This window comes from Pararge aegeria, chromosome 1 (genome assembly GCF_905163445.1).
Source record: "Pararge aegeria chromosome 1, ilParAegt1.1, whole genome shotgun sequence".
In the NCBI taxonomy this organism is placed as follows: domain Eukaryota; kingdom Metazoa; phylum Arthropoda; class Insecta; order Lepidoptera; family Nymphalidae; genus Pararge; species Pararge aegeria.
Genome location: NC_053180.1, coordinates 637,512 through 651,617, shown reverse-complemented (window position 1 = coordinate 651,617; position 14,106 = coordinate 637,512). Strand labels below are relative to the sequence as shown.

The 14,106-nt window shown below is 36.4% G+C and overlaps 1 protein-coding gene across 1 annotated transcript in view; it reads right to left on the bottom strand.

The window, feature by feature from the left end:
* Positions 1 to 14,106, bottom strand: part of LOC120625932 — a 105,654-nt gene that overhangs the window by 27,231 nt on the left and 64,317 nt on the right. Inside the window, exons 3-4 of the mRNA XM_039893208.1 lie at positions 8,038 to 8,734; positions 6,850 to 7,090 (exon numbers count right to left, since the gene is read on the bottom strand). Of these exons, the coding sequence (XP_039749142.1) occupies positions 6,850 to 7,090; positions 8,038 to 8,734 (938 nt within the window). The remainder of the gene's footprint in view (positions 1 to 6,849; positions 7,091 to 8,037; positions 8,735 to 14,106) is intronic.

Sequence of the window (14,106 nt, the reverse complement as noted above, 5' to 3'; positions counted from 1 at the left end):
CCCCAAAGTAAGCATAGCTTGTGTTATGGGTACTAGGATTACTGATGAATATTTTTATGAATAACTAGCGTACCCAGACCGCTTCGCCGGGCTAGATTTTGCTTTATTTTATTTAAACAATAAACTTACATCATGAAATTTTTCATTTAAGTCTCATAATATATTTAATCATTTATTTCTCTCCGTATTCATTATCTTCTATTCTCTTTTCTAGGGGTGAAGATCATTATCTACACCCATGTACACCCAACAATAGAATATCATCATAGTAAATAAAAGCTGTATTTGACAGTTTGACAGTTCAAAAATAGGAGTGCTCCGATCGTCACCAAACTTGTAAGATTACTTGCCAGGTCAATCTAGAGATTCCCTGAAAGTTTCATTGAAATCGGTCCAACCGTTTCGGAGCCTATACGGAACATACCCACACATTTTCTCTTTTATATATATAGGTAGATATTAATAATATATACATAAATACTTATAATATACTGATAAACACCCAGACACTGAAAAACATTCATGTTAATCACACCAACATTTGAAAGTTGTGGGAATCGAGCCCACGGGATTTGACTCAGACCGCAAGGTCGCTGATCACTGCGCTAGTCGCCAGTTTAAGGAAAGATTTGCTGCTCTCCATTCAAAATTCTTCACCATCAAAAATCATTAGGCTATTAGTATTACATATATGTTTAGTGCACAAGATTTGCTTTTACAGTTGAAAATGCCTTCATCATCAGGTTTTTAACATAACACTGCTCTACCTCTCTGGTAGGGGAGACTAGTGGTAATAATTGGGACTGTGGTGGAGCCTGCCAACTTCCTAACACCGTCTGGTCCTAAGATAAACTTAATATCTTACCCAATCGGGCCCAAGACCTTGTACTTGAAAATGCAAACTACGAAATCAACGAGGCAAAGTCCAATAAAGTTAAACGTCCAAATAATAAGCAATCAAAATTTCGACACAATTCTTGTGATATTTACAAATGTTTCGTGACTAATAACAATGTGAAAACAATCCGGTAAAATCGTTAAATACTATAAAGCGATACTTATCTTAATTGGGAATGAAATTCGGCGTTAATTTGACGGAACAAAGTGTTTGTATTTATTTCAATTAGAATTTTGTTTCTATTAGATTAGAATCAATTAAGATAAATTAAATAACGTAGATAGAATTAATACCAAATCGTATATTTCAATTAGGCCTACACTGTATGTTTGTAGAGAGTCTTTTTATTTTCTCCACCACCGTTGGTTTCTTGGAAGGCAAATTCTACTGAGAGCTCGTGGAAATACGCAGTGGTTGCTTTTTTCAAAACCAAACCCTGATATAATTTCTGCGTCATAGGTCGTTAGAAGATTGATACTGATTATGATGAGAGAAAGCGCCTAGAGTATTCGCTCCCAGTCATCCTAATGGATGGATGTTTGTTACTCTTTCATGCAAAAACTACAATTTGACTGACTTTTGGAACGGATATAGACTTTATCCTGGATTAACACCTAGGCTGCTTTTTATCCCGGGAAAACGAATAGTTTCCGCAGGATTAATGAAAAACCGAAAATCCGCGTACAAAACCACGGGCAAGAACTGGTTATTCATAATCATTTGTAGCAACTCACACCTGGTGGCCCTTGCTACAGTGGGAGTTCAGACTCCTAATTTTAGGTCCATCGATGAACATGTTAAACACTTGAAATAGGCAACAACAATACAACCTTGGACTGCTGCTTGCCCTTGTTGATCCTTCACCAGATACAGGGACTTTTAGATAGAATACGATAAGCTTTTTTTGATTCGTTCATTGCAACGGTAGATTTTTAAAGTGCCAATGACAGCTGGTGTCACTTTTGAGTGCCACAGCTCCAACTTCCGACGAGGACGACGGGCATCTGTGTTGATGTTGCATAGAACAACTAACATCAACTTCTCAATAATTCCGTGGTGCAAGATATTTAGATTGTAATTAAGTTTATGGTGACGAAACATTATTATTACTAACTCTTGATAGTAAATGTCAGAGTTCTTGATCTCGAGCATGCAGTTGATCAACTCAACTGTGGAGTAGTGTTACATACATACATAGCTCTTTTATCATGAAGTTCTAGTTCTTGAAGTAGAAATATGGACTATAGCAGACTTAAGTCGTGATCTGCCAAACGAGAAATGTGGATGTACGAAGAGAATCTAGAGAATGGGATGGAGGATTTTAAGAAACCCCAGAAACTTAAGAGAATGTACAAATTTATAAATAAGAATTAAGAAGAATATGATCTGATTTACTACAGGTTTTCATCTCGCTGTCTAATTCTAAGTGATCTCGGGATGTGATCGTCAGTTCAGTTTACAAGTGAATACAGTAAAGATCAAGAAGAATACTGGAAGAGAAGAGACAAATAATAAATAAATATACAACGACAATACACACATCGCCATCTAGCCCCAAAGTACGCTTGTGTTATGGACACTTAGATGACTGATGATGATGAAAAATTTAATAAAGATATACACATATAAACATTTATAAATAGAGGAGATAATGTTCGTGGAAAACAGTGAAGCTGATCTGTCTAGAGCCGCTTGTTCGGTTGCCCCCACAGTTTATATTAAGGAAATGAATTAATATTAAAGAGTCGTATAAATTAAATTCAAAAAGAATCGGTAATCTTAATAAGAACACGGAAAAGCTGTATAAATTACCTTCTTTAAGCGAAGGTACTTCTTGAAAACAATAACGTCAAAATGAAAGCCTTTGTTGGCAGCATTTGCTTCATTTCACTTTCTTTTCAATATTCCCTTTAAATTTTTCCCCTTTATTAACATTTTTGTATCTAACAAGTATAAAAAGGGGCTTCATTTTCTTTGATCGTTGCGGACTGTGTAGAGGTATATTTCAAGTGAAGTCATTGGCTATATTGAAGTTTATTAATTAAATAAATGTATAAAAAAAATAATGTAAAAGTACATTATGTACCGTCTGTGAGACTTATCTGGGTAACTGAAAACAAAATAGTTTTTGAGTAATACATTGCTATAGTTTTTACCGAAAGATATCAGATACAGTCCTGACATCACCTGCAAAATCGAAAATCATGTGACTCCTGTCACTTTTTAGGTGCGCGTCGCGTAGCGAAGGTACTATGCGTGAACCGGTCTTTTAACTTCAATAGGATTGTCATAAACACTTAGAATGTTTTGAGTACGTTTGCATCTTCTGATTTAATATTTATACAATTACAGGGTGTTAATAGTTATATATGGTATGAAATATACTTATGGATCTCTCAACATTATTTCGGTTACACGTTGTATATGGAGTAGTTGTAATTGCGAGACGACACGCACTGTCAGAAGCACGGTTCGGCATTGCTCTTCGCCCGCCAGTGAAGCGTTCTCTAGGGACAATCGCTGAACAACTACTTGAGTCATTCGAGAATAAAAACGAATAAAATAATCTTAAAACGTTGTGTATACACGCGAAAGAAGTACAACTATCCTCACCTTAGTCTATTCCCTAAGAAATTGTATTTTTTTTTTGTTATATTACTTTATAAGACAGAGCTCGTCTGAAATAGTACTACCTCCATTCCTATTTCTGCCGCCAAGCAGGTGAGCAGCATTGCTGTTCACCTCACTGAAGATTGCCGACAGTACCGTGACGTTTAACACCTACACCCCAGAGAACACACAGGGTGTCCTTAAAAGTGTGTCTTTGTATTTATTTATCAGATTTTTTTGTGTTACTTGATTTTTTTGCGAAGTGTTGCTATGTTTGTAGGGGTTGGTTTTCCACTCGCCATCAGGGTGCACCATTTCTATTTTTCATAAATTAAAAATAGATTATTGATAATGATTATATTTGTCACCACGTGTTTTTCATGAGACCTCGAAGTTAGAAAGAACAATCAAGTTAGTTCTGTCACTGTTAACGTAAAAGGTATTCACTTAAAAAGCTTTTTATTTTCATGTTTGCATATTGTGACCAACGAAATCTAGTCATCTCTTTGCGCAGTCAAAGTCGCCACAAAAATATAACAGTCGCTACAACCGAAATCAACGTCTCTTTTCCCTTCGGACCAATATTCTAGCATTACGCGCTCGGGTGCCAGCGGCCTAAAACTAAAACAAAACACATTTTGCGTGACAATCCTTATCTGAACGACCGGATTCAAGGGGATGTCATTTATCTAAATTCCTCGTAAATGGAAACCTTCAGAATATACTAAAAAAGCTAACAGTGTAATTGTAGACTACCTTACTTAATGTCCACATTCATTATCATCATCGTCATCTCATTACCGGACCACTACAGAGCACGGATCTCCTCCCACAATGAGAAGGACACACCTTTACCTTTGAGAACATTGTGTAGAATTCTAAGGCATGCAGATTTCCTCACAATGTTTTCCTTCATAGTTGAAGCAAATGATATTTTAATTACATAAAACGCACATACGAGAACTTAGAAAAGTTAGAGGTGCTTGGATTCGAACCCGGCCCTCCGCGATAGAAGTCTAGCACCTGCTCAATGCGCTATCTCCACTAGGAATCCACATTCATGTTTACTTATATTATAAATGAGAAACTGTATTTCTTTGTTTGATCCAATTGAACTTGATTTTTGGCAAAGTAGCATAGGCCAAATCACTATAAGATATAAGGCCGCCTTTGTTACACAAATTAAAATGACGTACCTCTTCTCTTTTATTTATTTATTGTGTGCAATAAATTTATTTTGATTTGATTTTGATTTGATAGGCTACTTTTTATCTCAGGAAAACAAACGGCTTACTAACCAAGCGGATGGAGAACGTGGGCATTAGCTTGTTATTAAATAATTATATTTTTAACCATCCATGGTCCATTACTTAGTTATGGCCAAAGGATTAAGGAGTACTAGATTCGTTTCCCGGTAAGAGTCAAAAATGTATAACTTCTCTAAATGAGAATAATTCTATAATTGAAAACGGAGCCAGGAACTAAATCAATTTCTCTAAAACTTATTTGTTCTTTTATTTCTATATGTTATAAGTATTTATGTAGGTATATTATTGATCAGTCATCTTAGTACCCATAACACAAGCTACGCTTACTTTGGGACTAGATGGCGATGTGTGTATTGTCGTAGTATATTTATTTATTATATTTCAGTAAATTATATACATATATATATTTTTAGTATTTAAATGCATTTCATATGCATACTAATATATAAATTATATGTATAATAGTATAAAATGCGTTAAAAAATATATGTGAATATAACTATAACTAGCACCTTATAAGACACCTTTACCAATATAAAAGTAACCTAACCTTAAATAAAACCTGTTAATATTGTGATATTTATGAAGAAACAAATAATTCATAGCCTATCTCTGGAGTGTTTCAGAAATTACGTGAAAGACACAAAACGGATGACATCCGACGGGAAGACGGAATAAAAACGAAATTGTTTGCAGAATCATGGAATAAGTAGGGCTGCAACAATGCGATGAGAGTTTCAACTTTATGTAGAAGCGGAGTGGGTAAGGCTTCGGCTCTCCTTCCGTGGAGACCGAGTTCGAGCCCCGGCACGCACCACTGACTTTCCGGAGCTATGTGGGTTTTTAATTTAAGCAATTTAAATATCACTTGCTTTAAGCGGTGAAAGGGAACGTGCACACGACGCACTTGAAAATAATTTTAAAGCCGCAGGAAAGAAGCAGCCCGGGACCGTGGATTTTGGCCCTACAAGAGACCTATGTCCAGTAGTGCATAATGACAAATAATATGCTGGAAGTTAAATAAAGTTTTTAGTTATCCCACTCCCACTCCCACTTCCACTAACTCTGCCACTGCCACCCTCACTGCCACAACCATAAAATTGCAATGCTGGAACCCAAAGTAGGAAAATGTTGCTTTCAACATTCATTATTTGGCGGCGAGAAAACTATTGATGATACATAAAAGTTTTTACCAACAATAAATCCCCGGGATACTGACGGTTGTTTGACATTGCGGCTGTTGTGAAGTGGCAACCCTTATAAAGAATAGCAGTTTCAAAGCGCCAGACAGATAAACGCCCAAATTTTTCAGTTAATAAAATAAATTTTCGCTGGCCATTGTTCTCGAGGCGCTTGGAAATCAGATTAAGGTGTAAAAGGGAATTTAATTTAATTGCTTTAACTTTACCAAGGAGAAATTTTAAAGAAAAAGCCAACTTTTTCTTTTAATGCTATTGGTAAACTGCCTTGTTGTTTTGAACGCATCTTCGATCCGAACACACCTTGCACGGTGTAGGGGTTTTCCATCAATTTTTTGAATTAGCCCCCGAGGTATTTTACAGTTGGGAGAGGTCTTTAGTCCAGCAGTGAACTGTTATAGGCAATAAATGAAGATATAAGATTTAACATGATTTCTTTAAATATTCCTCAGAACTGATATTCGTATATATCTGAACTGATAGTAGCTCGCAATGGGATTTAATAGATTCGGAGATAGTAGATTGTGACAACAGACACTCGAGTGACCCTGTAAGGAGTTTTTAATTAAAAGGTGGGTTTTAAAATTACAGAGAATAGAAGTGTTTCAAGCTCACCTCTATGTTTGGAATATCTCTACGTCATCAAATCACGTTGCAGAGATCCGTAGAAGAACCAGAGTTACCGACATAGCTCAAAGAGTCGCGAAATGTCACAATAGCGATTTCGCATCGGTAAATGCAGCATTGGTAAAACACCACGAGGTAGACAGATGATATCAATCAATGGCAGGAAGCCTCTGGACTCACGTAAAAAAAAGTATGTCTAGAAGTCGAAGTTCATTGCTGGACATGATGATATAAAGAAGAAACTCACCTTTTATCAAACTCGTGCAGGTCCTCCGACGTGAACTGGCTCGTCACATCAAGCAGCTGCTGTATGTGGTCATTGCAGATCCTGCTCGACCGCCGTCCATCCTCGCCATCCCTCACCAGGATCGTGGAGCAACCCCCGTAGTCCAGGGACAGGGAAGGCTGTTGGACTACTATCGTCGTCCTGCCAGCAGGCATAGATGAAGCAGAGTCCAGTGGGTTGGCAGTCACGTGAACTTGTGCAGCTGGTGACGGGGAAATTGGAGTAAGTACAAGTTTTCTTGTTGACGGTAAGCTTTTAATACGAGTAGTAAGTATACGAGACTGAAAACCCCACAAAAGTTCTAACCCGAGATTTTGGATGAGAATGGAGTATGCTTCCGAGCTGAACGCACCACGATCGATATGACAAGTAGTACTACTTGTCATATCTTGAAAAAGAAATAAAGATCGATAAAAAATATTTCCGGAAAAGGTTTAAGTTTTGTTCCTATACGCCACTTAATTTCTTGTACACTTCAGGACTGGCACGGATCATTAACCATATATATTTGTTCGTTTTAGGTATCTTTCTTTTGGAATCCAGTAAAATATTGGAGATTGCCTGAATTTTAATGGCATCCGACGTTCAATCTGCTTCAGATTTACTTGATTAATGACTATTTTGCATTAATAAACGAATATACTAAGATGCAAATATAGCATGAGAGTACAGAGTTTGAATTCAGATGGACATTATCACGTTTATTCCAATTAATTAAGCATTATGTAATTAATTTCAATAATATTATATTGATTTTATAAATGTAGATATTTATATAACCGAATAACTACAGAAATTGTGCATAATTTTTATCCCGGAGCGACGTTTCCGGGGGATTTACGAATATAACCTTTCTTTACTGTGATCGTGATGGGCTTTACACCTAAACTGATCTAGCTGAAATCTAATATAAAGATTGGCATTTTCCGTTAAGTTATTAAAAGTCCGAAAGAAACGCTAGGGGCAATAGCTAGTGGTATAAAATACATGAACGCAATTTTGTCCTGTTCATGAACTATTATGTTACTGTACAGGTTACGTGGTAACATTACATAGCTTGCAATGTATAAATGTGTTTACATAAAAGTTAGCATGCATAATCATAATCTTAGTAATTAGTGAGTATAGATTAGTAAAAGTTATGAATACCTGTCGACTGTCTTCTGGAACATGGCGGTGGAACAGAATGCTGATGTGTGGAAGATCTTCTCCGATTCGGCGTGAACACTTCCGTGCCTTCTAATTGTCTCCTTAACTTCGCAACCTCATCTTTATAATAGTCCTGTTTCTCTTTCTTTTGTTTATTCTTCATCCTGGGCTCACTGCCTTTCCTCTTCACTGCTTCAGGCTCAAAGTCAAAATGCGTTTCATATTTCACTTGGTTTGCTTTCGGACTTTTTGGTGTCTCTGTTTTCGGATCATACGGTATTTGAATCGATGTTGAAGGCCCGCCTAGGCCCGTTTGGCTGACTTGGGTTTTATTGCGAGGTTTATCATTTTTTTTGGGATCAGGTAAAGGGACGTCGAAAACGAATCTCCCGGGACCGGGTCGGGGGGAATCTAGCGTGTCGGTTGCGGATTGAGGGATGGTGTAGGCTGGGGCTTCGAATTCGCAACTGTCTTGTGCGCGGTGGTAGTGTGGTGGGGCAGTGCTGGGAGGGTTCTGTTGGGGCTCTGGTGCAGTGCAAGGTTGGGGCTGGGGTTGCGGAGGGTCGGTGTCTATGAGGTCGGGTTCTGCGTCCATAGAATCATCTGTGCCGGTTATGGAGGTGAGGGCGGTGGCTGCGGAATCGGTGCTAGTGTTGATGGTCTTGTCGGATGTGGTACTGCTGCCCATGACCACTACCTGAGAACAAAGTGTCATGCTTAGAGGAAATATTTGGAATTATACAAATAATATTGGATAGAAGCAGGCGTTACTTTGCGGAACTCCATAATATATTATGAAAATTAAGCTTAATTTGCTTTACTCCGCGAACAGCAGCAGAATCTGTATGGTGTAAGTATGAATACTTAACAATTATTCATTATCATAACAAATAATATTATTAAACTTCTAGTTTAAGGGTTTTAGGGGGACACTGGTCTATCTAAGACTCTGCTTCTTCTATTCAACTTAAAATATGAGCTTAGTTAATATTTATAATATGACACGAGCTTGAGGCATAAATATCATTGGAAAGTTCTGCAGCAACGTACAAGTGCCGGTGTTATTACTGGAACAGTAGTCAATAATTCGACGTCCTATTTTTAAAATAAAATAAATTGGTACGAGCCCGGATGATCCAAATCTTCTTACTTCACATGACACTGCAGAAGTTTCAAAAACTCGCATAACTTGTAATTTATGCAGTCTGGCACATTCATGAGCCAAGCTATATGCATCTTTTATGTTATGCAAATTCGTATTTCAATGTTCTAGACACGATTAGCCTGAAATATTGTATAGCAAACTAAGCATTATTTTCATATCCTAGTTTTATTTGATGATGCAGCTTCAAGAGGTATGCACCATACCCATTAGTTTTCTACGCGGCATCGTACTGGAACGCGAAGAAGCTGGTGACCAGGAAACCTCAATAGAAATCAGCATCTTAAGGGCATCGAGAACTTCTTCAATCCTCTCGGAAATATCCCACAAGCTCTCCAATAGCATCTTAATATTTTGAAGCAACACAAAAGGACATTTTCTTTATAGAGGCTTTCTCTGTGATTGTAAAGGAAATCCTCTTTATCGAGTACCCGAGTCGTATATTCAAGGATTGAAGCGTGTTTCTCTAATACATTACTACTATTTTGGAAAGCTGCCGGGATTTTGTACGTACATTTATTTGGATTTTCCGTACAACACGAGTATACAGAATTATTTTTATGACTCTATAATCGTATGAGTAGGTCAATAATTCAAAGCATTTTAGCATTAATATACTCATGTAGTAGTGCTGAATAGATTTTACTCAAATTTAGCCAATCGATAGAGGTTTTTGTCAAAATTTCCTATCTATAATTTTTAATGTAATTTATTATTCCTGTTTTCAATTGAAAGTTTCTTTGGCAAACAAAGAAGCATATAGCTTATATGCTTCTTTGATAACCGAAGAATCTTTCTTTTCAATATTAGAAGTAAAAATAAACTCGTTGTGCAGTTTACTAGGCTACAAAAAAATAATAATTCACTCACGAGAAATTGTATATATTCTCTCAACCAGTTCAAAGTTTATTTAAGACGTAAGCTAATAGTAAAAACCTACTATAATATTAAGAATTACTTAATAAATGTTAATAAAGCTTGGGTGTGAATTACTCTAACTTCAAAGTTAAATATTAATTGACTGTGAGATGACAAAAAAAAATACCTGGCTAAGTATTTTGTGGGCAATAGTCAAAACGCGCCCTGGTGTATACTAATAAGTATAGACCAGGGCGCGTTTGGAATCCTGTTACCATGACACAATTATGTAAACATGTATGTATGTATGTATGAACGCTCTATAAGTACCTTTGATAGGCCTGCAAGAATAAAGAATATTTAATTCAGAATTAGTATTTGCTTTCTATTTCGACGACGACGTTGAAAGTACAATTCGTCGCAATAGCAACGTGTTTACTGACTGTTTACAGAACAGAGACAGTGTAAATAGATATTGAGGTCGAACAGCCCCTGAGGCTATATTTTGGTAAACGCAGTTTAGGTCTCCCCTTGTTAAAATGAGCTACTACTGAATTGAATAATCATTCCGGTAAAGTGGATGTCATCGATTCAATACGAAACACCGCACATAGGAAGCGTTGAGAGCACCGAGCAGTTAATATTTATTTAATTATATATATATTTAATGCATATTGGGTGATAAATAAATAAATTGACTATGACAACACACACATCGCCATCGCCCCAAAGTAAGCATAGCCTGTGATATGGGTACTAAGATAGCTGATAAATATTTTTATGAATATAATATACATAAATACCACTGCAAAAGCGGTGATACCCCAGTGGGTAGGAAGCTCGACTTCACTTTCGGGGGGCCGAGTTTGAATCCCAGCACGCACCGCTAACTTTTCTAAGTGATGTGCGTTTTAAAATATCACTTGCTTCAACGGTGAAGGAAAACATCGTGAGGGAACCGTCATGCCTGAGATTCTGGATAATGTTCTCATAGGTGTGTGGAGTCCACCAATCCGCACTGGGCCAGCGTGGTGGACTACGAGCTTAACCTCTTCTCATTGTGAGAGGAGACCCGTCCCCTGTAGTGGGCTGAGGTATGATGATATAAAAAAGAAAATGTATGTCGTAATCATCGTACAAGAAAGTCAATCCTCCGACGTGAATCAAAATGTTACATGGAGCTTGATAATTCCATATTAAATGTTCGTTCACGCGAAAATATGAATAATTCTCGGCTCGCGAGCGATGTGGCGTGTGAATTACCGTTTATATCGGGCCCCCGGGGAAATGAGATAATATACCGTAACAATCTCCTACGGCCTGTGTTTATAGTCATAGTTTTTATTGCTAGGGATATAGGTAAATTGGTTGGAACCTTTGATAATAATATTATTATTCTGCAATTACCTGTCTTATTGAAGTATTCAATCAAATCCCTATCCCTTCCCTATCCCTATCCCTATCCCTTCCCTACTTAATATTATAAATGTCAATGTAAGTTTGTTTGTTACGCTTTCACGCAAAATCTACTGAACCGATCCTCATGAAACTTTGTACACATATTCTTGAAAGTGTTAGAAGTAATATAGGATACTTTTTATCCCGATATTAGGCTCGGTTAAACCCCTCATTTGAGGCTTAGCGATACTGAATACTTTAAATTTTTTTAGAACTACAACTAAATTGAATGCCAAATCAAAAAACAAAATCAAACGCAGACGAAGTTGCGGGCAACAGCTAGTCAAATATAAAATTTTACTTCTATGGTAGTTTTATAAACAATAGGTTTTAACACAAGGATTTCACGAGTTGTTATGCGACTACTTTAATAAGTTTGTCAAGCAAAGCTCGTCATAGCAAAGGAGCTGATGTATTAGTACCAGAACTCCTCAACAATTAACGTCCCTGCATCGGGAAAAACAATATTTTGTAAAAGTATTGCTTCACTTCTTCTAATATATATTGATTTTGCATGTCTTAGGTTAAATGCTAAACGTAAACCTCCCTTTCCCGCAAAGGGAAGTTTACGTCTCAAGATAAAAGGAAAGTTTAGGTCTCGTTCAAGGTATTCGGCAAATAACTTATCTCGTGCGTGCAATGCTTTCAACAGCAAATACTAAGACGGACATTTTTCAAAATTAGCACTCCTAGAAAAATTTGCTTTAGCTAATTGTAGTGAATGTTATATATAAGTAAGTTGTGGAAACTTCATTGGTTTATGTGATATAAAAATAGTGCATTATTTTATGTGTACTATTTATTTCCCTTGAAAAGCTTATAAATAAATAAATAAAAAAGTTATGAGCAGTTCACATTAGGCTACTGTTACTGCAATTAGTAAGAATCCTCATAAAAGACGGATCTCCTTACCTTTACCCTTCATAAGCAAAGTCAAAATAATGTCTTTTGTTTATTGAGGTTCGTTTTTTATCAGCCAAAATATAAACATTTCATCTTATTTCAAAGGAAATCTATTTTTCAGTTAGATTATTTAACGATAGAAAAAGCAGCCCCTTAGACCTAACCAAACAAAAGTTAACGGAATTTATTCGCTGGATTTCCCCATCGAATAAAATTAATCACAAAAATTCAAGTGTGCCTAATATATTTCTATTTTCTTTAATAATTGCTGAAACATAAATTCTGTCCATATATAATAACCTTTCCCAGAAGAGCAAGCTGCTATGAAAATACACGTGTTTCAATCCGGTATTTATGTATTCGAGAACATAATATATATAGTATACATATAGTAAAAAGCACTATAATTTCCGCAGAAGCTTATTTATATGGGTATAATTACAAAGACGCAAGCGTATTGTCTCTTTGTATGACACACCATTTGTCAATGAGTATATGTGTATAGACACCCTGGGGTCCAGTTTTGAATAGAGGTCACAGGAGAGTAGTTGTCTTAACAATTTAACTATTAATCATTAACACAACCGCAAAGCAATTCTATCTCAAAGCGACTAAGTATACGGGTTACCACAATGTCTTATTGTTATACAGGGTTACTTAATTGCATCATTACACAAAGAGCTTCGAACTATACTATTCCATAACATAGAATCGAAATTAATATTTTGTCTGTTCTCTTTGACGCGAAACCATTTCATTGATTTTAATAACAGTTTGATTAGAAGGAGGAAATAAAATTGATCTTGGCGAAGGAAATGTGATGATCTTATCCCTGGAAAACAAACGGCGGTGTGATACGTATCTCGGGAGAGGCTTGCGAAAGGCGTAAATCTTGCAATCAATTTTGTCAAATGTCATTTTTCCATACAATAAATAAACAAAAGTAATCGGTAATCATAATATTCAAAATTCAAAATTTATTTATTTATAGTTTGCCTAGTTTATAAGCACTTTGAAAAGGCTTGTATATCGAAATAAATTGGTTCCATCGCCCCTTTTTGATACGTAGCAATCAAAGATCTACCGAGAAGAACCATGGTACTTTTTACTGTGTCTTCTTACGCTATCGTTTTTCTGGAAGTAACCAGTAAGAAATTGTATATACTGTGTTGCTTTTTTTATTGCACGCCTCATAAGCAACACGTTAAGGTGGGAATTACTGTCAGTTTACGCACACCGAGTGATTCTCCAACTTAAAATGTCACTTTTTTTATTCTTTATTGCTTTTATAAAAGAAAAATCTCAACGAAATAGGTCGCAGTACAAACGCTAACTACCTGAATTTAAAACTGTCAAATTCATTACAACTTCCTACAGCGTAAGTTAAAACGCTTTCAAACGAAAATGAGGCACTTTGGGAATTTGTCAAATGCAATTTACGTGTTAATTATATTAGCGAGCCGTCGCCTCTTTGTTCCTTTTAATTCCGCGATAATATTCTACTTTCAACTACCTACAACTTTTGAATACAGCTTTTGTTCTAGGTGGAACCATTTTGTTGTAGGAAAAGTAGGAAAGGAAGGTCTGAATTCGTTCCGTATTTATATTCTATATGTATGCAATTCAATTTATATTGGGCTTTCATTATTCGCCATCATTTCACCCTGCTTCAGAGAAACTCCCAACAC